This window comes from Pseudophryne corroboree, chromosome 4 (genome assembly GCF_028390025.1).
Source record: "Pseudophryne corroboree isolate aPseCor3 chromosome 4, aPseCor3.hap2, whole genome shotgun sequence".
Classification (NCBI taxonomy): Eukaryota; Metazoa; Chordata; class Amphibia; order Anura; family Myobatrachidae; genus Pseudophryne; species Pseudophryne corroboree.
In genome coordinates this window covers 121,965,345-121,990,449 of record NC_086447.1, presented here as the reverse complement: position 1 = coordinate 121,990,449, position 25,105 = coordinate 121,965,345, and the positions used below count along the sequence as shown (strand labels likewise).

General features: G+C 42.9%; 2 protein-coding genes across 3 annotated transcripts; one reads left to right on the top strand and one right to left on the bottom strand.

Annotated features, from left to right (window-relative positions):
- The first annotated feature begins 1,068 nt into the window (after nucleotides 1-1,068).
- On the top strand, nucleotides 1,069-8,488 carry LOC134910852 (uncharacterized). Its single transcript, XM_063919237.1, has 4 exons — nucleotides 1,069-1,503; nucleotides 2,089-2,148; nucleotides 2,224-2,433; nucleotides 8,262-8,488. Exons 1-4 carry the CDS (start codon nucleotides 1,155-1,157, stop codon nucleotides 8,486-8,488), a joined length of 846 nt encoding a protein of 281 aa, XP_063775307.1. The 5' UTR covers nucleotides 1,069-1,154.
- An 11,689-nt stretch (nucleotides 8,489-20,177) lies between these two features.
- On the bottom strand, nucleotides 20,178-24,677 carry LOC134909019 (uncharacterized). Of its 2 annotated transcripts, none has more exons than XM_063915390.1 (2): nucleotides 23,435-24,677; nucleotides 20,178-22,998 (listed from the first exon to the last, which is right to left on the bottom strand). In XM_063915390.1, the coding sequence occupies exon 2, from the start codon at nucleotides 21,633-21,635 to the stop codon at nucleotides 20,727-20,729; it is 909 nt and encodes a 302-aa protein (XP_063771460.1). In that variant the 5' UTR covers nucleotides 21,636-22,998; nucleotides 23,435-24,677; the 3' UTR covers nucleotides 20,178-20,726. The 2 variants fall into 2 exon arrangements, with proteins under 2 accessions (XP_063771460.1, XP_063771459.1); XM_063915389.1 differs by having other exon boundaries at nucleotides 20,178-23,533; nucleotides 23,632-24,677.
- Between the last annotated feature and the right edge of the window lie 428 nt (nucleotides 24,678-25,105).

The following is a 25,105-nucleotide window of genomic DNA, read 5'->3' as shown; positions in this document are numbered from 1 at the left end:
GACTTGGAGTTACATTGTGTTGTTTAAGTGTTCCCTTTATTTTTTTGAGCAGTCTATATATATATATATATATATATATATATATATATAAGAATCCAATTCAGCCGGCACTCACAAAACGAACATAATTGCCCCGGTGTCCAGTTCACAAATAATCCATATACATCCAAAATGAACGGCACTCAGAGGGGTATATTTACTAACATTCGCAATTCTCCCGATTTGGTGGGAGAATAATCACGAATGACATCGAAAGTGTAAAACTGCAACTTTTTGAATTTATTACGACGAATTTACTAAGCGGTCGTATTTTGCATTTTCGTGTTTTTCGATGTCGATGTCATTCGTGATTTTCTGGTGTGTAATGCGGCCGATTTGGTAGTTTTGCGGCCGTGTTTTCGTGTTTTTTTACGACTGCGTCACATGTCTGTTACGGCAGTGTTTGTCCGTGCACGGCCGCGTTTTTTTCCTAAGTTTCGTTTTTGTCAGTCGTCCGTGATTGGTTGTATTCGTAATGGAGGAGTGTCTGTGCACATTACTATAAAAACGCCCCAAACACACCGCACCTCGTGGGTTTAGCTAGTGGAGAGGAGAGAGGAAGGTGTATTTGGAGTTGGTGAGTTTGGTGGATTTTTTGGTGGTTTTTGTGAGGAGTTTAGCGATTGTTGAGTGCTGTACTGTGTGTGTGTTAGTAGTCTTGTCATACTTGTTGTGTTGTTTTTTCAAAGTTTGTAAAATTTTTTGTCCTTGTTTATTTTTTCAAGTCTATTGTCATTGTTTGTGAGTGAGTGAGTGAGTGAGTGAGTGAGTGTGTGTGTGTGTGTGTTGGCTGTGTGGTGTGTAGCGGTAGTGGAGGAGTGTGTTTTCTGTTTTGTTTTTTCTGTGTTGTGTAGTTTGTCCTGGTTATGTCTGACTCAGAGGTCAGTGTGGTGGAGGAGGTTAGTGAGAGGGAGGAGGTCAGTGTGGTGGAGGAGGTTAGTGAGAGGGAGGAGGTGAGTGAGGTGGAGGGGGGTAGTGAGAGGGAGGAGGTTAGTGAGGAGGAGGAGGGGGTGCCTGTTGCTGCGTCCTCCAGTGATAGCGATGGTGCTGTGGCTCCGCAGCCACGCACCACTACCAAGACTGGGCGCAATGTAAAGTTCAGCTATGCTGAAAACATGGCGTTGGTGCGGGAGCTGATGAGGCATCATCGCCAATTGTTTGGGCAGGATGCTGCCAAGGTGTCCTCCCGCAGGAAGTCTGTCCTGTGGGGGAAAGTTATCCAGGCAGTTAATAGTGAGGGTGTGGTGAGGCGGACTGAGGACACGTGTCGCAAAAGGTTTTACGACATCAAGCGCCGTGTCAAGGCCAAGATGGCCAAGGAGGCAAAATCAGCCCGCCAAACCGGGGGTGGCCCCCCTTTCCGGGCCACGTATCGTGATTGGGAGGAGCCTGTGCGGGCACTGATTCCTGCAGAAGTGGTGTCTGCAACTCATGTCCGGGATTCGGACCGTCCAAGGCAGGATGGTGAGTTTTTTATTTATATTTTAATTTTAAACATTCCAAACTGATAATGCTGCAAAATGTAAATGTTTTTTTAAGTATGCATACATTGTGTTGGTCATGTTGTTCAGGCCTGTGCACCCTTAAGCTGTAATTGTGTTTTTAAAATACATTTCCCATCATGCCTTGGCTGTGTTTTTAGATTAGTGAATGTTAAATAAGGTGCAGTGCATGCTGGTATGTGTAGTTCCAATACTTAATCTGAGATTTTGCTTGTCCATAGCTGTTGTATCTAATTGCATATTTATTTAATTTGTTCGTGTGTTTTGAATTCTTTTGCATATCTATTTTTTAAAATGATGTTTGGGTCAATTAGCAATTAATCAATCTCTGCAATATATTGCACACAATTCATCAATGTTTCTGGATTATTTAGTGCAACACCATGTTCATTTGTAAATACACAACAAATTAAGTCATCCAGATTATCTTAAGCAGAAATTAGTTTACTTTACATTACGTTCAAAATGGTTACAGTACACTAAGGTTTTGCAGTTAACAATGTTTTTTCAAAGTATGGTCATAATGTTTGTTTAAATTTTTCAACAGTACGCCAGACCAGCGCTCCAGACAGGCCACTGCCAACTGATGTGGGTGCTGGGATTGCAGGTATGAATTCACTGTAGTCACATATTCTGCAAACACATAGAAGTACAAAATATTAATGTTTATCTATTCACATAGGTTCTTCTTCTGCAAGCCGCCCTCTAAGGCGCCCATCACAGGGCTCGGGTAACTTACCGAGGAGGCCAAGTAAGACGCGCCGTGTTGATTTGGAATCAGCGGATCCATCTTCCCCACCCAGGCGGCGCATCTCTGCAGTCTTGTCCCAGCCACCACAGGCACTATTGGCTAGTCCCCAAAGTGATGAGCCCCGATCACCTCAATTATCTGGTGAGTAAAAACATACACTAAACACATTCAAAAATTTAGACACAGTACATTTACTATGATGTGATTTGTAGTTGAGATGACATGTTTGCCATAACAACCAATCTGATTTCACGAATAAACTTCTTGAAGGTGCAAATGCAAAAATTAACAAAGTCTAATTGTTTGCTATGGCCAACATCACATTTAAAAATTACCACCCATCTTACTAAATTTAGTCCACACACGTGCACAGAAAAAGAAGAGCAACTTACTCACCTAACTACCTCCCCACCACAGCATTATAGTGTTCACACACCTCCCCTGTCCTGGATGTAGACTGCTTACTTGATCCGCTCCTCTGGACCATCCAGGTGAGCAGTCTATATCCTGGACAGGGGAGGTGACAGAACACTATAATGCTGTGGAGGGGAGGTAGATAGGTGTGGAACCCGCCAGTCAGTCTATGTGCACGCCTGTGATGGGACATATGTTTTTATAAACAAAAGATTACTCGTTTAGAAATACACAACTTAAATATAAAAATGTCCGGAGTATTATTAAGTTTGAAATGTTTAGGACTACAAAATATATTAAATGTAAACTAAACAGTGCATGTTGGCCACCCCATACAGAACCAACCTTCATGGCCGACGTGGACCAGCAGGAACCAGACCAACAGGCCACCTATACACTGCAACTAACACCCGTTGTTCAGACCCAGGCAACCCAGCCGCAGGATATCCCCCAACCCTCCATTACTCCACAACTGATCCAAGCTCCACCCCAGCCACAAATGTCCGCGGACTTTTGGTCCAGTTTGACAAACCAACAGAGCCAAAACACTGCCTGCCTGAACGCCCACACCCAACACCTTGCCAGTCTGCCCCATCATCTGCCGCGCATTAGTAGGAACTCGGGCAGACTGATTGTCCAGGTAGGCAGAATTGCCACTTCTATGGAGCAAATCCGGACCGACAACACTCAAATGCTGGCTAATTTAACGCGCATAATTGATGAGCAACAGCGCCAGCAGCAAGCACTCATCCAACTGGTCCAACACAATCAGGTGGTAAATGAGGCATTGTCGAGGATTGTGGCCAGCCACACTGCAAGTAACAACCAACTGAATGCCAGCATCCACAATTTAAGCCAAAGCATCACTTTGATGGCAGCACAACAAGTGAGCTCCAGCTCAGGAACCACGACCCCTATCCAAACCCCAGTAACCTCCCCTGTTCGTAGATCCTCCAGAGCACGTGCCAGCGACCCAGCACAAAGCACGGCACCCAGCACACACAAGAAAAAAAAATAACAACAAAATAAAAATTGAGTAACACAATAAAACTTTGATTATTCAAATCACACAACTTCCGGTGTCTGTGTCAAACATTGTAGAACACGCTATGTGTGTATTATTTTCTGGGGTAATGAATGACAATGTATTTTTAACAATCACTAACTAAAATGTACAGACCACTATAAAGAACAAACACTAAGTAAGAAAACACACATTCACACTTACAAAAATGTATTGCAAAGCGTTTAGTCAAGGTTAATTACATCCAAAAAAAACTTACCGGTAAAATACCGCAGAATCACTTCTTGCCTTACCTGCCTCCCTACATCTGTACTCACACTGTCACCAGATGTTTCTAACTCCTCTGCTTGCTGACTGTTTTCTACATCATCATGTGCCAGATGTTGATTCAAACACAGATTATGTAGAAAACAGCAGCAGAACACAATCCTAGTCACCTTGGAGGGACTATACAACAAAAGGCCTGCAGATTTATCCAGACACCGAAACCTAGATTTCAGCACACCAAAACATCTTTCTATCACATTCCGCGTAGCCTTATGTGCATGATTGTAACTGTGTTCAGCAGGAGAATCAGGTTGGGACAATGGAGTCAGTAGCCAAGAGTAGCAGCCATAACCCCCATCACCTGAAATACAGATATAGGCAACATTAGTACATGTGTCTGATGAATAATTACTTTAAAAAAAAAAAGTGTTTGTAGTTAACACACATACACACAACACACTTTGAACATACCCAGCAGCCAGCCATCAGGCCAGCCATCAGGCATTTGTCCGTCCTCAAATTTATCAAAGAGAGATGACTGACTGAGGATGAAGGAGTCATGGCAGCCGCCAGGGTAACCTGCAACCACACTCATAATTTTGAGATTTGCATCACAAACCACCTGGACATTAGTTGATTGGCTAGAATGCCGATTAGTATAGATATATTGTCGGCCCCTAGGTGGTCTCAGCTCAACGTGTGTGCAATCTATGGCCCCCAGCACATTGGGCATGTCAGCAAGCTCATAGAAAGCTACCCTGACAGCATGCCACTGCGACTCCTGGGTAGGGAAGCAGATAGAGGCATTTATATGTGGTTCCAAGACATCCAAAACCTGAGTGGACATTAATAAATCTAAGGTGAGTGTCATGATCTGTATTCAATACAATACTGTGTTATAAGACCTTACAGAAGCAACACTTAGACATAGACGTGTATGTATTTTTAAACTCACCTGATTCAAATATTTAGAAAAGGTGGGCTGGGAGATACCAATAACGTCGCCTGACACAGCCTGGAAGCTCCCAGTAGCCATAAAGTGTAACACAGCCAGGAGTTTGTGCAGGCCTGAGACAGAGCGAGAGCGTGCTGTCTCAGGGTCTAGTCCCAGTTTGACAAGGTCATACAGGCGAAAAATGTTGGTTCTATTTAGGCGAAACATCTGTATGACCCTATCATCAGACAATGCGTTTAAGTTTAAACGACCCCTAAAAAAACGTGGCTGGCGCAGCCTCCGCGGCACCTGTACAACCTGCTGACCATGTTGACTTACCTGGCCCAGATTGCTTCCAGACTCATGGACCAGTCTCAGGTATCCCCCAGCAACCAGGACATCTGTAGCACACACCACAGCCGCCATTTCAGAGTGAGAGAATTTCCAATTGTGCCTGGGACCCTTTTATAGGGCCAAACATTCAGGTGTGAGTAATGGATAATTGACTACACATGTAAACACGCTTCTCAAAAGCAGGTCTGTTTTTTTTAGGACTTTTTTACGATTTGTATTTTTTCACGGCCGCAAATGCATTTTCACGGTAGACATTACAAATACGAATTGTTAGTAAATGACCGAGATTCATATCTAAACAGCCGCGTTTTGACCGATGGTGTATTCATTCGTATTTTTATTCTTGGACTTGCAAAAAAATACGAATGGCCTCATCACTGCCGTGATTTCTGCTTAGTAAATTCCCGAGATGACACTTTGAAGAAAAAACGGCATCTCGGTCAAAATCGGGACCTTAGTAAATATACCCCAGAGACTGTCATAAATGCAAAGGTATGTAATACATACCTTTGCATTTATGACAGTCTCTGAGTGCCGTTCATTTTGGATGTATATATATATATATATATATATATATATATACACATACCCACACTTAGACGTAAAGGCAGCACTCCAATCATACAAAGTGCCTTCACATTTGGACAAATTGTTACCACATTTTTGTTTCAACCCTAATTCTGTTGTACAACAACTGAATAGGGAGAACAAGGATATACCGTTACAACTATGTAAATGTCTCAAGAAAAGTACTTTTGACCTGGTTCCAGTAGTTCCTCTATACATATGGTCAGTCGCATGCTGGAACATGATGTTAATTCTATAACACCTGAATTAGGGTTGAAACCAAAATGTGGTAACAATTTGTCCAAATGTGAATTTTATGCCCTACTTGATTTATCTGGTTATGTTGATATCGTGAGTCGCCGCGCCGATAAGGGCGGCGCAATTGTTATACAGGACCTGCAGGCATATAAAGAGATTGAACAACAGTTATCCAATGAGGGTGTATACCAGTTAATTAGTGATCCTACTTGCACATTTACTAATTTGATTAGCTCATTACTGAAAACTGTGGTGGATACGGGATTTGTTTCACAGGATATGATGGACGCACTAATATCGGTGTGTCCGTCAGTTTCTGTGTCATACACACTTCCTAAAATCCAGAAAAATTTGGTCTGCCCCCTGGGCGACCAATTATTTCGGCACGTGGTTTGCTCCTTCAGCTGGTTTCTGTCTATCTGGATGCTGTGTTACAGCCTTGTGTGGTTAACAGTCCTGGTTTTCTTTTAGATACTACTTCTTTTTTGAATATGCTCCGTAAAACAGATGTGCCAGATGGTAGCCTTCTGTGCAGCATTGAAATTTCTAGTTGTCACGACGCTGCCGGCCAATTCCACAAATACGATAATTTGAGAATTGCCACATGCGACGTGGGGGTCACTTTTGACCCACGGGATTAATCAAACACCTTAGCTGCCACCAGCAAGAGGAAATAAGCATCTAACCGCAAGGTAGCCTTCGCTTCTACCTATCACACACACACTGCAATACTTAGAAAAGTAGGTAGACGGGGGCCACACAAGGCTTTCGTTCATAAGAATCACAGGAATAGAACAAAAATTAGATATTTAATTTCAAGAATACTTCAGAGCTTTAGTTACAAAAAGATGTTACAAAGATTATTAAGAATATTTTAAAAACACACATAGTATACAGCAATCTCAACAAATGAAAATAAATAAAAAATACAGAAAACCAAACTCACTTACTCAAACGAACTTAGGTGGTTCTGTTGTGGGGGAGTTTCACAGAATAACTCAGGTCATCTCCAACATATTGTTGAGTCCCCAAGAGATGCACTCTCTGCCCCAATGAGAGGCACAGATATAGTCCTCAGCTTCATCAGCTACCACCCTTGGGATTTTTAACTATTTCCCTGCTGGACACTAAACATACACAATTTTTACATACTTGGTGCTTGGCAACAGGCAGGGGGGAGGGGGTGCAACCCAAATGAGTGATTAGTGGTTCTGTCACTTTAATTAAGGTAGCCGTCTCTCATATCCTGTAAGGGTTAATGATCTAAGCATTGAAGTATTGACATTAGTATTGACATTAACATACAGGGGTTAATTATCCAAGTATTTGAGCATTGACATTAGTATTGACATTACTGTTGCAATTAGGTGTTTCTATTTTGTCTCATTATAATGTTGCAAGGAATAAGATTAATGCTATTATAGCTGTTTGATGCATTATTATAAACTACATGTCCGAGAATAGTAATGAAATATGTTGATTGTAACTTTGTGATTTTGTGTATGTAGATTTATTATTATGTGTGTATTTTTTTAACTTTTGTACATTTATATGGTTATATCTTTAGTGATGTATGTTGATTTATGCAGTCGGGTTTGCGGGCGTGACCTGATGATGTCATCTATAGACGTGCTCTGGGCAACCTGTTGACCGGCGTTACACGTGGTGGGGAAGGCCGATATAAGGTCAGTTTGTGGTTATGCACTGCTGAGTCCTAATGACGAGACAATAATGTCTTGAAACGTTGATATATCTACCCGCTTCTGTGTGAGCTCTTAGCTGCGGAGTGCCGCCCTCTAGACGGAATGAGTTGGGTCCCAGCCAGGGGCACCTAGGAAGGCACCGGACTAAGTATTTTGTACTATTGGATCACTCGATTTTGCCATCCTATAGGAGAGGATGCAATATAAAAGATATTGTGGTACAGAACGATATCTCTTCTTTCAGCACAATTACCACCAGTCATTTTTTGAGCCGTAAACCGGGCAATTACAGGTGCACTGATTGCACAACTTGCAGCTTTTTAGAGACTTGTGACACGTTTGTACATCCCCACACAGGGAAGATCTTGAAAATCAAACATATTCTCACATGTTCTTTAAGGTTCATCGTTTTAGTATATTAGGTGTCCTTGTCGTCTTTTATACATAGGGAAGACTTCCCGGCAATTGAAAGAAAGAATGGCCATGCACAGGTCAAGCATTGGTGCAGCCTTGGAGAGCGGAAAAGCGGATCAACCTGTTGCTCGCCACTTTTTGCAAAACAAACATGGTCTTGCTACTTTAAGATACAAGGTGATCGACTGTGTACCAGTATGGGACGTGGTGACAGAGAACCCAAAATTCTGCAAAAACAAGCCTTTTGGATCCACAAGCTAAGAACTGTGCGACCACATGGATTAAACGAGATGCTCTCCTTTTCTTCTTTTTTATAATTGATACTTTAATACAGCAGATTTATTCTCTTTAATGGATGAGCAAAGGCCATATATTATAGTTGAGATAGAATATCATCTTTATCCACTATTTGATATTTCATCAAGCATGCGGTTTATTACTTCTTTGTAGCCACCTGCGCAGTGACTGCTACACTGTTCATTTATAGTTATATATTTCAACAGCTGACTTGCAGTATACTCTGTAGAATTCTGTTATTCTTTAAAAGTATACAGTGTATCTCAATTTGCTGATCAGTCTACCCACTGCACTGTTTATGTTTTTGTTTAGTTGCTAGGAAACACAGGTGATCACCACACCCCCAGGAGTTCCCAGGACGCCGGCGCGGTCGCGCTAGGATGACGTCAGCGGGTCTCCGGTCCGGAGCGGTGGTATGGTGCTGACCGGTATTTAAGGTATGTTCTCACCACCTATACAACACCAGTGAATAAGCTGCTTCCCACCTCTCCATGCAAATACATAAATGGCTGCTAGTATTGCAGTTTATTATGGAGGACACCCGGCAAGTATTTCACGGGACATATTGAGTGCCGGATTTGTGTATATATATATATATATATATATACACAGTACACACACACATAAACTAGTTTTTATTGACATCGACACTTTGTAGGTCCACCATGTGCAATGGTTACTGCGGAGACCCTTCTTGGCAAACTGTCCACAAGTTCCTGGACAACTGCAGGCGGTATGTTTTACGGTGACCAACTATGACACTGAAGAAGGTTGAGTTGGTCTAGAACACACCCGTCTCTACAATTTGTCCCAGAGGTTCTCTTTGGGGTTAGGTCTGGACTCTGAGCTGACCAGTCCATCCGGGTTTGCCGAAATTTCTGTATACCAGTCCAGCGTCACCATGGAAACATGACATCGCGCAGCCTACGATGATCCCCTTTTCAAACTCCATTAGCTTTTTCCAGCAAGTAATTTCATTAGCAAATGTTCTATCCAATCAGTGCCCCTATACCCGTTTTATACCTTGATGAACACGTCTGAAAAAGTGATATCAGATCGACAGTTATTTGGTGCATATATATGAATTGTGATTTGTACTGTAAAAAGTGTTTAGAGGGAAATATTGTTTTAATAAATGTTATAATATTTTTATTTTATATATATATATATATATATATATATATATATATATTGTAACACTGTAAGGGTACAAGGTGCCGTTTTCTGGGGTAAATGGCAGCACGCAGCAGCTGAGGAATCACACAAGTCCAGTTTGTGGAGCAACTGGCCACAGCCAGTTTTATTAAACAGAAAATAAAACAAACACCAAAAGAAAATACCTTAACTGTCCGGCACTAACTAAACACAAGACGTTCCTAACTATCACTAAACAAAAACACAGAGTTCTCCAGTAAACACTGTATAGCTCACTTGTATAAGGAAGCTCCTCTCACAGAGATTCTGCAGTCTCTCCCCAGGCAATCTGCACACACTGATCAGGCTAGCAGCCCTAAAAGGCTCTTGCACAGCTGAAAGCCCTGATTAGTCCTCTGTGAGGCCAAAGACCCGAACTGGGCCCAATGTCTGGAACTTGCCCTATCTCTCTTTCAGGGCCCTTATCCAGCTTTTCCAATAAACTGAAAAAGGTTCTGACAAAACAAAACATTTTCCTAGAAGTTTTCATTTTTCTAATACATGTAAGACAAGAACCTGGGACAAACATACCTGCCCTCAAACACTATTCCAGTGTTCTTGTCACATATCCCCCTCCCCTGTTTCGACCTAGGGGCCGAAACACTTGTAGCCCCCAAACAGAAGATGCGGGACAATGCATCTGCGTTGGCCAATTGTGTACCCGGTCTATGTTCAATAGTAAACTTAAAATCCTGCAATGCTAGAAACCATCTAGTTACCCGAGCATTCTGACCTCTATTTACATACATCCATTTTAAAGGGGCATGACCTGTCACTAGTCTGAATTGTCTACCCAAGAGGTAATATCTCAAGGCATCTAGTGCCCATTTAATGGCCAAAGCCTCCTTTTCCACAATGGCATACCTTTTTTCATGCTCATTGAGTTTCCTACTCAAATAAATGATAGGGTGTTCGTCCCCATCTCTGGTTTGGGACAACACAGCCCCTATCCCTACCTCTGAGGCATCTGTCTGTACAACAAATTATTTTGAAAAATCTGGTGTTATCAATACCGGTTGTGAACACAAAGCCACTTTTAATGTTGGAACACTTTTTCTGCATCAGGGTTCCATTTCACCATATTTGACTGCTTCCCTTTGGTAAGGTCTGACAACGGCACTGCTGTGGTCACAAAATTGGGAATAAACCGTCTATAGTACCCAGTTATTCCCAAAAAAGCCCTTACCTGTTTTTTTATTCACTGGACGAGGCCAGTTTTGAATAGCATCAACTTTATTCAATTGGGGACTAATCAGACCTCTGCCTATGGTGAAGCCCAAGTATTTGACCTCCTCCATTGCAAGGCAGCACTATTTGGGTTAGCAGTTAACCCTGCCTCTCTGATTGAGTCCAGTACTGCTTGTACTTTAACCAAATGGGACCCCCAGTCTGTACTGTGAATTACCACATCATCTAAATAGGCAGCTGCATATTTTCTATGGGGCCTCAAAATTTTATCCATCGCCCGTTGAAAGGTTGCTGGAGCCCCATGCAACCCAAAGGGTAACATCTTATACTGGTATAGCCCCTCCGGAACTGAAAAGGCTGTTTTTTCTTTTGCGCTATCAGTTAAAGGTATTTGCCAGTAACCTTTGGTCAAGTCCAACGTGGTGAGAAACCTGGCTGTTCCCAGCCTTTCTATAAGCTCATCCACACGGGGCATGGGGTATGCGTCAAATTTGGACACCTCATTTAACTTACGAAAGTCATTACAGAAGCGTATGCTACCGTCTGGCTTCGGGATGAGAACTATGGAACTGGACCACTCACTGTTAGATTCCTCTATGACTCCAAGTTCTAACATGGTTTTAACTTCTTTAGAAACAGCTTCTCGCTGAGCTTCAGGAATCCTATATGGCTTTAAATGGACCCTGACCCCTGGTTCTGTGACAATGTCATGTTTTATTATGGTCGTTCGGCCAGGCAGCTCTGAAAATATCTCCCTATTTTGGATGAGAAATTCTTTAACCTGATTGTTCTGATCAGCTGATAATGTCTCTGACACCTTTACTGCGGGAAGCAACCGAGGTGAAGACACCGAAGGGCAAGGCTCCGCAGACAGAGACAACCTATCTTTCCAGGGTTTGATTAAGTTAACATGGTAGATTTGTTCGGGTTTTCTCTTTCCCAGCTGGTATACTTTGTAATTAACCTCATTCACTTTTTTCCCTAATCTCAAATGGACCCTGCCATTTAGCTAGGAATTTGCTTTCCACAGTGGGTACCAAAACAAGAACTCTATCTCCGGGAGCAAATTCCTGTATCTTGGCACTCCAGTTATATACCCTCTGTTGAGCACTTTGGGCCTGTTCCATGTGCTCTCTGACAATAGGTACCACGGCTGCAATCCTATCCTGCATTTGGGTTACATGTTCAACAACGCTTCTATAAGGAGTGGGCTGTCCTTCCCACGTCTCTTTGGCAATGTCCAACAGCCCTCTGGGGTGTCTACCATACAACAAATCAAATGGAGAAAACCCCGTAGAGGGCTGAGGAACTTCTCTGATGGCCATTAACAAGTAGGGTAACAAACAATCCCAGTTTTTCCCATCTCTATCAACAACTTTTTTTAACATACTTTTTAATGTTTTATTTAACCTTTCCACCAACCCGTCAGTTTGGGGATGGTAGATGGACGTCCTGAGGTGAGTGACCTTAAATAATTTGCACAATTCTTTCATGATCCTTGACATAAATGGAGTACCTTGGTCAGTCAAAATTTCTTTTGGTATTCCCACTCTACTAAAAACCTGCACCAGCTCCCTAGCTATCGCCTTGGTTGTGATAGTGCGTAAAGGGACAGCCTCAGGATATCGAGTGGCATAGTCCATAATTACCAGGATATACTGATGGCCCCGAGCAGACTTTAACAAGGGCCCCACGAGATCCATGGCTATTCTGTCAAACGGGACCTCTATAATAGGCATGGGAACTAGTGGGCTCCTGAAATGGGGTCTAGGGGCATGATACTGGCATTCAGGACAGGAAGAACAATATTCAGACACTTCTTTATAAACCCCTGGCCAAAAGAACCTTTTTAAAACTCTTTCAGTGGTTTTTTCTGCCCCTAAATGTCCTGCTGTAACGTGACTATGAGCTAAATCTAGTACCGTTCTCCGATAAGGCTGGGGAACTACCAGCTGTTCCACCACATCCTCACCCCTTTTGACAATGTGGTACAAGAGCTCATTACAGATGGCCATGTGGGGATACGTAACCCTGTCACCTGGTACCACAGGTTCCCCATTAACAACCTTAACATTCTCTCTAGCCTTTATTAAGGTAGGATCCTTTAACTGTTCAGACGCAAACAGATCCTTCTTTATCTCCAGATCAGGCACGCTTTCAGTTCTAACAACTATGTCTCTGTTCCCAGCAAGAGGGTCCTCACTGGACTCCCCATCTGTCACTTCCCCAGCCAAACTAGCAAAAGGTAAAGGGTCAGAAAGTTCTGAAGACACATGTACATCCATAAAATCACTGGTATTATCAACTGGCTCTTTACTTCTCACATCTGTTGATAAATGTGATTCCCACAGTTTCCAAAAATGAGGAAAATCCCTCCCTATTATGGCCTCATGCACCAAGGTGGGGACCAGTCCTACTTTAACAATTGCTGACCCACAGCAAGTTTCTATATTCACTTCAGCAGTGACATAATGTTGGGTATCCCCATGTATGCAAGTTACCCCAATAGGTATTTGCTGGACCTTTAATGGGTTCACTAACCCAGCTTTCACGAGGGTAACTAAACTTCCTGAATCTAGCAAGGCCTCTACCCGGTTACCCTCTAAGAACACATCACACATTTGTTTTTCCAGCTCAGGTGAAGGTACCACAGTACAGACTAACCTAGCAAAGAAAGACATTCTGCGACATTCAACGGCAGCATCACATTGCATGGGTTCTTGCGTGACTGGGCAATTGGCAATAACATGACCTGGCATACCACACCTAAAACATTTAACCACACGATTATCAACCAGTTTGGGCAGCATAGACCATTCTAGCCCCATTGGCCTGTCTCCAGGGCCAGTGTTTACAGTCTCTCCAGCCTTGCGTTCTCCTAACCGCCCAGCAACGTTTTCCCACGGAACAGTCTTACCAATCTTTACTGAAGGGTGCTGTCGATGATCTATGGGTTGCTGGGTGGTCATCAGTAGTTCCTCTGCCGCCAAATACCTCTCTACCATGTCCACTAATTGGTCGGCAGTATCCGGGTTTCCATGGCTCACCCACTTGCGCAGGACCACGGGCAAAGATCTCAAATAGCGGTCCATGACGACTCTTTCAACCATCTGGGGACCAGTTAATGTCTCTGGCTGTAACCATTTTTTTATTAGCTGAATAAGGTCATGCATCTGGGAGCGAGGAGGCTTCTCCATGGCGTAAACCCAACGGTGCACCCGTTGTGCTCATACTGACAGCGTGACTCCCAGGCGGGTCAGGATCTCAGTCTTTAGCTTATCATAGTCCCGAGCCTCGGCAGGGCTTAAATCAAAGTACGCTTTTTGGGGCTCACCTGACAGAAAAGGTGCCAGCAGACTGGCCCACTGTGCTTTTGGCCAGTTCTCACGCTCGGCAGTCCTTTCAAACATGGTCAGGTAGGCCTCCACATCATCAGCTTCTGTCATTTTCTGCAGGAAGTGACTGGCCCTTATAGAACTAGAGCTGGTCATATGATGGCCATATCTTCAATCCGGGCTGCAAGGCTCTGCACCACTTCTGTTAAGGCCTCTCTATCCTGACGCTGTTGCCTGTAAAGTTCGTCAATAGCCACCTGCTGCTGTCTCCTATTTTCCTCCATTGCCACCTGCTGCTGTCTGTTGGCCTCCTGCTGAGCCGCTGTAGCTTGCAGCAAGGCTTTGAGCAGTTCCTCCATGTCAACAGACTTTTCAGGCGGCTTTGTAGTTGCTTTCACCCAGGACATATATCAAATCCTCAGGGCGAGTCTCAGTAACTTCACACTGGGCTGTATCTGCATAAACCACCGTTTTCTGCAAGCCTCATAAAGCTGCTGCTTTCACTTATGCGCAGAACGGCATGCTCGCATTCTCCACCAAGTTGTAACACTGTAAGGGTACAAGGTGCCATTTCCTGGGGTAAATGGCAGCACGCAGCAGCTGAGGAATCACACAAGTCCAGTTTGTGGAGCAACTGGCCACAGCCAGTTCTATTAAACAGAAAATAAAACAAACACCAAAAGAAAATTCCTTGCCTGTCCGGCACTAACTAAACACAAGACGTTCCTAACTATTACTAAACAAAAACACAGAGTTCTCCAGTAAACACTGTATAGCTCACTTGTATAAGGAAGCTCCTCTCACAGTGATTCTGCAGTCTCTCCCCAGGCAATCTGCACACACTGATCAGGCTAGCAGCCCTAAAAGGCTCTTGCACAGCTGAAAGCCCTGATTAGCCCTCTGTGAGGCCAAAGACCCGAACTGGGCCCAATGTCTGGAACTTGCCCTATCTCTCTTTCAGGGCCCTTATCCAGCTTTTCCAATAAACTGAAAAAGGTTCTGACAAAACAAAACATTTTCCTAGAAGTTTTCATTTTTCTAATACATGTAAGACAAGAACCTTGGACAAACATACCTGCCCTCAAACACTATTCCAGTGTTCTTGTCACAATATATATATATACAAACAGAAGACCCAGCACTCACCAATGTAAGCTCACTTATCCTCAACAATTCAATAAATAAATGATGGGTGTTTAGTTAGTGGATTGGCCAACGCACGGAAGCCTGCAAACCGCTCGCCAAGGTACCCCACCTTCAAGCAGGTCCTACACTATCACAGAGTCTTAAAACCTGACTACTTCACTGCTGTTACACACATCATCTGCCTGCTAGATTTAAGGTGCATCTGCCACAGACTTTATGGCTTTTAAAGGTACACTCGTCACCTTACATTGGCTTAGATAGATTGCTAAGGAACAGCTGAGACAGGTTCAGGATAATAGAGTCCACACAGGGGTGCATGAGAAAGCTAGTGGCCACGGTTAATAAGAGTTAACCATAGATTAACCCCATCATATACGCAAAAAGAAAACCACAGCACTCGCCACTCCAGAAGCGGGGTACAGCAATTCACTAACCACTCAAAGGGTGGGGTGCACGTAACACGGCACTCGCCATCCCAAAAGAGGGGTACACAGCTACACTTACCACTCACAGGGTGGGGTGCATGTAGCCCATGACCACATCGCTCTAATACATACAAACAGAAGACCCAGCACTCAACAATTTATTTATTTATTGAATGTTGAGGATAAGTGAGCTTACATTGGTGAGTATAACAGAAAAAAGGAAACCTTTACGCAGCGCCTTTTTATAGCAGCCGGTCTTTACCTAATGGTGTCCACCTACACCAATCAATACATTCACAGAAAAAGAAGGTAAAGCTCCCAGCGCTCAATTAAATCATGTCAATGAGAAACCCACAATGAGCTGAAATAGCTTAATAAGATGGTATAGAGTAAAAAGTTCAAATGAAGATGGCGAGGTACTGTGGCAAGGAGGTAATTCTGAAACTGTCAAATTCTTTCCGTCCGTAGAAGTATCCAAAAAACCCCTTCAGAACCACACTTACTTTTTAACCCCTTGTGTCGTTCCTCAAAAGGTATCTTTGTAATCCCTCTGTACGTGTCAGTGTACTTTCAGCAAGGAGAGAAAAGCCCATCTGTGTATCAGCAGTATTCAGACACCCGCTCTCTGTGGAGGCTGTATAATCCCTCTGTACGTGTATGTGTACTTTCAGCGAGGAGAGGAAAAGCCCGTCAGTGTGTCAGCGGCAATCCGGACACCCAATCATTAAAAAGATTAAAATTATCCAATGAGGATTTTAATGGTAATAAATGACACTTAAGCACATATAAAACAAGGTAAAATCTTCATCTAACAATGGATAGGGATCGAAGGGGATCGTACCCGCTTTCTGTGGAGGCTGTGCGCTCCAGCTAAAGACGTCCGGCTAGTCTCAGCGCGCTGCCACGGCAACAGCCTCAAGCTTGAAAGCTGAAGATGGTCTCACTCCGTCCCCGTCCAGATTCTGCAATGTATATCAACGCGTTTCGGAGGTTCCGCCTCCTTTTATATGTGCTTAAGTGTCATTTATTACCATTAAAATCCTCATTGGATAATTTTTATCTTTTTAATGATTGGGTGTCCGGATTGCCGCTGAAACACTGAGGGACTTTTCCTCTCCTCGCTGAAAGTACACATACACGTACAGAGGGATTACAAAGATACCTTTTGAGGAACGACACAAGGGGTTAAAAAGTAAGTGTGGTTCTGAAGGTTTTTTTTGGATACTTCTACAGACGGAAAGAATTTGACAGTTTCAGAATTTCCTCCTTGCCACAGTACCTCGCCATCTTCATTTGAACTTTTTACTCTATACCATTTTATTAAGCTATTTCAGCTCATTGTGGGTTTCTCATTGACATGATTTAATTGAGCGCTGGGAGCTTTACCTTCTTTTTCTGTGATTACATTGGTGAGTGCTGGGTCTTCTGTTTGTATGTTTTAGAGCAATGTGGTCATGGGCTACATGCACCCCACCCTGTGAGTGGTAAGTGTAGCTGTGTACCCCTCTTTTGGGATGGCGAGTGCCGTGTTACGTGCACCCCACCCTTTGAGTGGTTAGTGCATTGCTGTACCCCGCTTCTGGGGTGGCGAGTGCTGTGGTTTTCTTTTTGCATATATATATATATATATATATATATATATATAATAGAAACAGAGATTCCTCCATGCGGCACTCCAGTAACAGTCTTTAGTTTGTTGACTGATTTACATTAAATTCCATTAGAGCTAATGATACCTGTTAGTGAGTCCCGGCCGGGGATGTTTGGCAGTGTTTGGGGGGCAGTTGGTGTGTCTCCCTTATTTGAATTTCTAGACTGTGTTACAACCCCACCTCTTGAGCCGCCACTGCTCACAACCATTGGATTTGTATGAAAACCATGGAGTTTACGATGTGCAAATCTTAATTAGACCATAAGTTACCAGTGAACAGACATCTGAATGTTACAAAAGCTGCTGGAAGGTCCAGGTGTAGTAAGAAGTAGCTAATTTTGGACTTGTCTGTAATGAGCAGATTCTTCCTTTCGAATTGTACAAAGCTACCCAATTTTCAGATTAACTTCATAATCAGCTGTATACAATATATACTGAACAGAAACTATTTTTGGAATCAGGGTCAGTTCTACAATCAGGTAAAAGGAACCGCAATGGGTTCCTCCTTCGCACCTAGCTACGCTAATCTTTTCGTGGCTAGGTGGGAGGAGGAAAAGATCTGGGATAACAACCCGTTCGGAGAAATATAGTGATATGGAAAAGGTACATAGATGATCTGCTGTTTATATGGAAAGGACCACAACAAACTCTGACAGAATTCCTGAAATATATGGAAGAAAATACATATGGCTTGGAATTTACATCGACGGTCAGTAAAAATATGGTGGTATACCTGGATTTGGAGATCTTCATCCAGGGCAAAAAGATTTGTACAAGGAATCACACAAAAGAATGTAATGGGAATAATATGCTTAGTCAAACAAGCAATCACCATGCAAACAGTTTTCAGAATATCCCAAGTGGTCAATTTAGGAGACTAAGAAGAAACTGCACCCATCAAGAAACATACTGTATCAACTGCAAAGTCAGAAAATGAAGGACAAATTTGTGGAGAAAGGATATAGAGACACAGCTTTACAGAACGAGATTGAACAGATTTCATCCATGATTCAGTATAGGAAGAGAACAAACGAAAACAATTTTAATACTGCTTTTATAACACAATTCAATAGCCAACACCATCAATTTGAGTCGATATTACAGAAACATTGGCATGTTCTACATTTGGATAAACAATTGGCTCCATATATAAAGGAAAAACCACAAATTATATATATAAAAAGCAAGGAGTAAACCTTGTAAACAGCTATGTACAAATGGAAACAAACAACCAAGTTGGAGAGAAAGGTAATTTTCATTGTTTGAATTGTCGAGCTTGCAAGGTAACAAGAAATAGATCCACAAGACCAGTAACAGATTTTCTCTGACGTCCTAGTGGATGCTAAGAACTCCGTAAGGACCATGGGGAATAGCGGCTCCGCAGGAGACTGGGCACAAAAGTAAAGCTTTAGGACTACCTGGTGTGCACTGGCTCCTCCCCCTATGACCCTCCTCCAAGGCTCAGTTAGATTTTTGTGCCCGGCCGAGAAGGGTGCATTCTAGGACTCTCCTGAGTTTCTAAGAAAAAGTTTAGTTTTAGGTTTCTTATTTTCAGTGAGACCTGCTGGCAACAGGCTCACTGCATCGAGGGACTAAGGGGAGAAGAAGCGAACCTGCCTGCTTGCAGCCAGCTTGGGCTTCTTGGCTACTGGACACCATTAGCTCCAGAGGGACCGAACACAGGCCCAGCCTCGGAGTCCGGTCCCAGAGCCGCGCCGCCGGCCCCCTTACAGAGCCAGAAGCAAGAAGAGGTCCGGAAAATCGGCGGCAGAAGACATCAGTCTTCACCAAGGTAGCGCACAGCACTGCAGCTGTGCGCCATTGCTCCTCAGGCACACTTCACACTCCGGCCACTGAGGGTGCAGGGCGCTGGGGGGGGGCGCCCTGAGCAGCAATAAAAACACCTTGGCTGGCGAAAATACCTCACATATAGCCCCCAGGGCTATATGGATGTATTTTAACCCCTGCCAGAATACAGCAAAAAGCGGGAGAAAAGTCCGCCGAGAAGGGGGCGGAGCCTATTTCCTCAGCACACAGGCGCCATTTTCCCTCACAGCTCCGCTGGAAGGACGTCTCCCTGACTCTCCCCTGCAGTCCTGCACTACAGAAAAGGGTAAAACAAGAGAGGGGGGCACTAATTGGGCGCAGTATTAACATAACAGCAGCTATAAGGGGAAAAACACTTATATAAGGTTATCCCTATATATATATATATAGCGCTCTGGTGTGTGCTGGCATACTCTCCCTCTGTCTCCCCAAAGGGCTAGTGGGGTCCTGTCCTCTATCAGAGCATTCCCGGTGTGTGGGCTGTGTGTCGGTACGATTGTGTCGACGTGTATGAGGAGGAAAATGATGTGGAGGCGGAGCAATTGCCGGTAATGGTGATGTCACCCCCTAGGGAGTCGACACCCGAGTGGATGAACTTATGGAAGGACTTACGTGATAGTGTCAGCTCTTTACAAAAGACAGTTGATGACATGAGACAGCCGGCTACTCAGCTTGTGCCTGTCCTGGCGTCTCAAAGGCCATCAGGGTGATATGGTCATGTAAAATAATTGAAGAACAATGAAGTCTCTTTGGTAGATTTATTGCATTGTGAAGTTCACAGGGCTCACGATAAAAGAATATCATGAACTGCACATTGACACGTTGATTTCATCTTATATACTTTCATCATAGCATTACATGATCTAATCAAATTAACAAGCCAATCATATACATAGACCAATTACATTTCAAATATCAGAATATATTATAATTTATAAACTCCCCTTATGGGGGATTTCCAATTAATTAGCTCAGCATCTTGTGATTATGACTGTTACATTAAAAATATACTTTTACCTTCAACATACTTTCGACTTCCCTTTTCTATAGGATACTAGCTAACCACAGTCTATGAAATACTGTAAAGCTAGACTAACTTCCTTAATTGCTACTAAAATCAAAGTTTCTGCAAACATATAAGAATCTCATTTAAAGCAACAGTTTCTTTTAAGCAATAGACAAACTGACATCCAGCTTCCATTTTGTGTATTCACTTATCTATATCATTCCTCTCTCTGCCAATATACTTGGCACTCTAATACACAAATCAGAAGGTTCAATTTCACAATTTTTAATGAGGGTTAGGTAGACGCACAACATAGGAAAAAGGTAGGTTCACGGGGATGGGCCTGGCGCCAATGCTCACCGCACTGGACGGGAATCCCTGTTCTTTTTATAGGAACCTTCTGGTGTTGGCTAAGAGGGTGTTGACACAGTTAGGTGAAACTCGCTTGTATTTCATGTCTAACATACTCATCCTGATTCATTTCTACCCTGTTATCCAGTCCATAAGTAAAATTAACAAGCTGTGTACTTTCCCTACCTGCCTGATCCTCCTCTAAAGCCTGGTATATGGGCTCAGCTTCCTGGAGTTGTAAACTTTCATAAGATTTGCTCATGTCAGCATATACCACCTGTCTTTCCTGCTGCCCCTGACTTGTTCCCTGAGTCACCTGTTCTAGTGGAACCTCATCATCTACCACCACAATGGTCATTTTATGGTGCACTTTCAACCTTTTAAATCCTTTACCACATTGTACACAGACTACTGGTCCACACTTGATGGTAAGATATATGATTCCTACAATCAGTGCAGCAAACACAATGTACTGCAATACTCCAGAAAAAAGCTTTGCAATATTTCCTCCTAGCCATCCAAGTGGATCCCAACCTTCACTAGCACCTAACCTTATCATTTCCTGCTGCAACTCTCCCACCTTGCTCAGATGAGCACTTATTTCAGCTCTGTGATCTTCAATATAAGTACAACATTCTTGTCCTACCACTGCACACGTGCCCCCTTCTGCTGCCAACAGCTGATCCAGTGCCATCCTATTTTGTAAAGCCACTTTTCTTACTTGAGCCAGCTCTTCCACTGTCTGATTGATTGAAACTACCAATTCCCCTACCATCTGATCTAGTACCGTTAAGGTTTGGGACACAGCTTTTTCCACCAAATAGATAGTGGACAGAGGAAACAAAGTTCCAGCCGTACGTTCACCATCAGAAAATCTGAAAGATACATATCCTTTTTTTTTCACTTCTCTTTTACTGAGATGTCTTAAATATGTCAGGTCACTTGGCACCAAGTCATTCTCTATAGGAATACTGAGGAGAGTACACATTGTCCTTTAGCACCTAAGGGAATCCATGAGTATGCCCATTTTCCACAAACCCAATACATACCCTTAGGCAGAGGCATTCCAAGTACTTTAGTGTAAATGAGTCCTATATATATCATAAAGTACCCTGTGTTATTACCATTGGCATCTCCACATGTGCTGTTATCAAGTGTACACCTTTTTCTGTAGTTGGTATAAAGTATCGTTAGGTGTTAATGCCCCATTTGCATCTATGGAATGCCAACAGGTTTTGAGGGTTTTTAGTGTACACTTTTTTGAACTTTGAACTACAAATGTGGCTCCAGTACAGTTAGTATATCCCAGGTTTTGTCTTTTTGCCCTGAATATAGTTTTCTTTCTTTTTAACTTGTAGTTGCCTGGCTTTGAATTGACACTTAAACAAAATTCAGGCCTCCCTGTGGCTGCGGTTACTTGTAGAGCAGGTGAATGCAGCAGACCTCTGCTTGAAACATTCAAATATGGGAAGTCTACTATATTCTGTACTTTAGGCATGTTATTGGCACAAATGTGACTACCATTCTTTCGTCTATGGCAGGACCAATCTCTGTCTATCATGTCAGCTGTGCTTATGTAATGAGCCAGGAGGGGTATGCCTGCCTCTACACTGATGGGTAGGTGAGTACAAATCCAACATTTGCTTGTGTTGAGAGCCTTTGCCATTTTACTGTGCATTGCTATCATGGAATTACCTGTAAATTCTCCTCCATAATAATTTTTTTGTAAGGCCCTACACACACGTGTCTTGAATAACGCTTCATTGTAAGATGTTACATTACCTGTTTGACTGGTCACATTGTTAACAGACCCTGGAATGTATATACAACACTCAAGCACAATGAGTATGATTGTAATCAGACATGCCCATGAGAGAATGCACCCCCATAGTCCACGGTCTGGCCTTTGGCCTATCAGCATCATCCTGTTTAGCATTGTCTTTGTTGTCCTTTGATCTTCACAGTACTCTTCTAGGAGTTATGTACCCTCCACAGAGATACTGCGTTGGCAAGTGGCTCAAGGGATTATTATGCCCGAACCACTCACTTGCTGGTTTTACTGGTGAAGTGCAGAGGAGTCTTGGAGAATATTTTCCACATGTGCTGTCTCAGGAGGCGTGACTTTTCTGCAGTGGGTGGAGTGGATCCACGAAGTCTTCTCCTTTATCTTAACAGCAGTTGGGGTTGTCAACAAGACTTGGTAAGGTCCTTCCCACCGGTCTGTCAGCGAGCCCGATCTCAGGAAATTTCTGACCATCACCTCATCACCAGGATGTAGATTATGACAAGCACCTTTCACATGGATTGGTTGTGTGCTGGTCACAGTAGCTTGGATCTTCTTTAGCTGGTTGCTTAATGAAATAAGATAGTTCACAGTTAAATCATTTGTTTTACTGAGTTCATATGCGGGTGCAATAGCAACATTGGGCAATTTTCCAAACAGTATTTCATACGGAGAAATGTTCAACTCCCCCCTTGGTGTTGTTCTGATCGAGTGCAACACTAATGGCAAAGTTTCTGGCCACTGCAAGCTGGTTTCTTTACATATTTTGGCCAGCTTATTTTTAATAGTCCCGTTGCAATGTTCAATTTTGCTGCTGGTTGGCACATCTTTTTAAACACTAGTCCCATAAAATGTATGCCTTGGTTAGATTATATCACATATGCTATACCATATCACATATGGTATACCTATAAATTCCTGTACCAATTTCTGTGCTGGACTTGATGCTCTACCTAGCCACTGAACCTGTCTACACAAACCAATATATGCTAAAACATCCTAACCTTTGGAAGCTGAATGACATCAATTTGTATAACTTGGAAAGGACCAGTTGTCTGGGGAAGATGTGAAGGTATAGTCTTAACTGTTCTTCCAGCATTCCTCTGCAAGATGATGCAAGAAGCACAGTATTTGGTTGCAACTGATGCAAAACAAGGTGCATCCCAGTAAGTCTGAATCAGACTAATTATGGCCATCTTACCTGCATGGGTCAGTCCATGGGACATCTGTGCCAATGCTGGCAAGAGTGATTTTGGGGCAACAGTTTTACCTTCAGAGCTGTGCCACAAGCCTTCATTGCATTTTCCCTCTTTAGTCCTTTCCTGTAAATAACAAGCTTTTTGCATTTTGATTAATGTTTGTTCATTTAGTATACATATATCTTTAGTAAACATGTAAACATTTTTATTACAATTTATTTTCGTGCTGCTACCTTGGCAGTTATTATCAGCTTAGTCAGGGTATGTTAAGCAAGCACGAGGGGTTACACTTTCCTCCCTCCATTCCTCTCTCTGAAACCCATCAGTTTCATTAACCATTTGTAAAGTAGCAGACTTCAAAATATTACATTTGACCAGGGTAATGGTGGTAGAAATAATGAGGACCAGTTCCCATTCTGGTAAGCGTGCCACAGTGTCATGCCGAGTTTTCTGACAAGTTAGTAGAGCTGCTGTTATTATTATTTTGCTTTGCAGGGATTTCTGTTAGCATGGTTTGCTATACAATATGAGGTGAAATTACATTATATGCCTTAATTAAAAACTAATATATTTTATTCTTCTCTGGAACTGTCCTGCCCAGCACGGTCTGCAGGTCAAATTAACAACGTATTATCTGCAGTTGGTTTCTACAGAATTAACAAACAATTTCAGCTCGACAGCGCAAGTATCCAGTTGATCAGACTGGACACCTGCCTGTTTCACGCTGAAACGGTCTATGTCTAGGGGTGGTACCTTTCTGTTGCCCACCCAGCCATATTACCAGTGACTTCAGCAACTTTAACTTGTTTCTAACTTTATTGAACACCAAGTTATCTTCATGGTGTACTGCTAAGGTTGTCAAATCCTCTGGGACTTGTGTGCGCCACAGTAGATCATTAATGGTCAACCAATTTTTGATATGCGATCTAAGACCCTCAACAAAAGCAATGGTCAACATTGTAAAAGGTTTCTTGTGATCAAATATCTCTTTTATTTGTCCATAATTTTGTACTTCTGGTTTGAACCTTACCCAATAATCTCTGGTATGTTTTCTTTGTAGGTCTCTGAGAAACATATTTTTTTACTCTATTTGTATCCTGTGTGTTTGAAATGGATGTTTTCTCACCCTTCTTCTTTAGTGAGTGCCTTTTATTCTTCAGTTGTTAATAAACCAGTAAACAATTGTACCAAGGCCCTCATTCCGAGTTGTTCGCTCGCAAGGCGAATGTAGCAGAGTTACACACGCTAAGCCGCCGCCTACTGGGAGTGAATCTAAACATCTTAAATGTGCGACCGATGTATTCGCAATATTGCGATCAAAACCGAGTTAGCAGTTTCTGAGTAACTCCAGACTTACTCTGCCTGTGCGATCAATTCAGTGCTTTTCGGTCCCGGCTGACGTCATAAACACACCCAGCGTTCGCCCAAGCACTCCCACCGTTTCTCCAGACACGCCTGCGTTTTTTCCGGAAACGG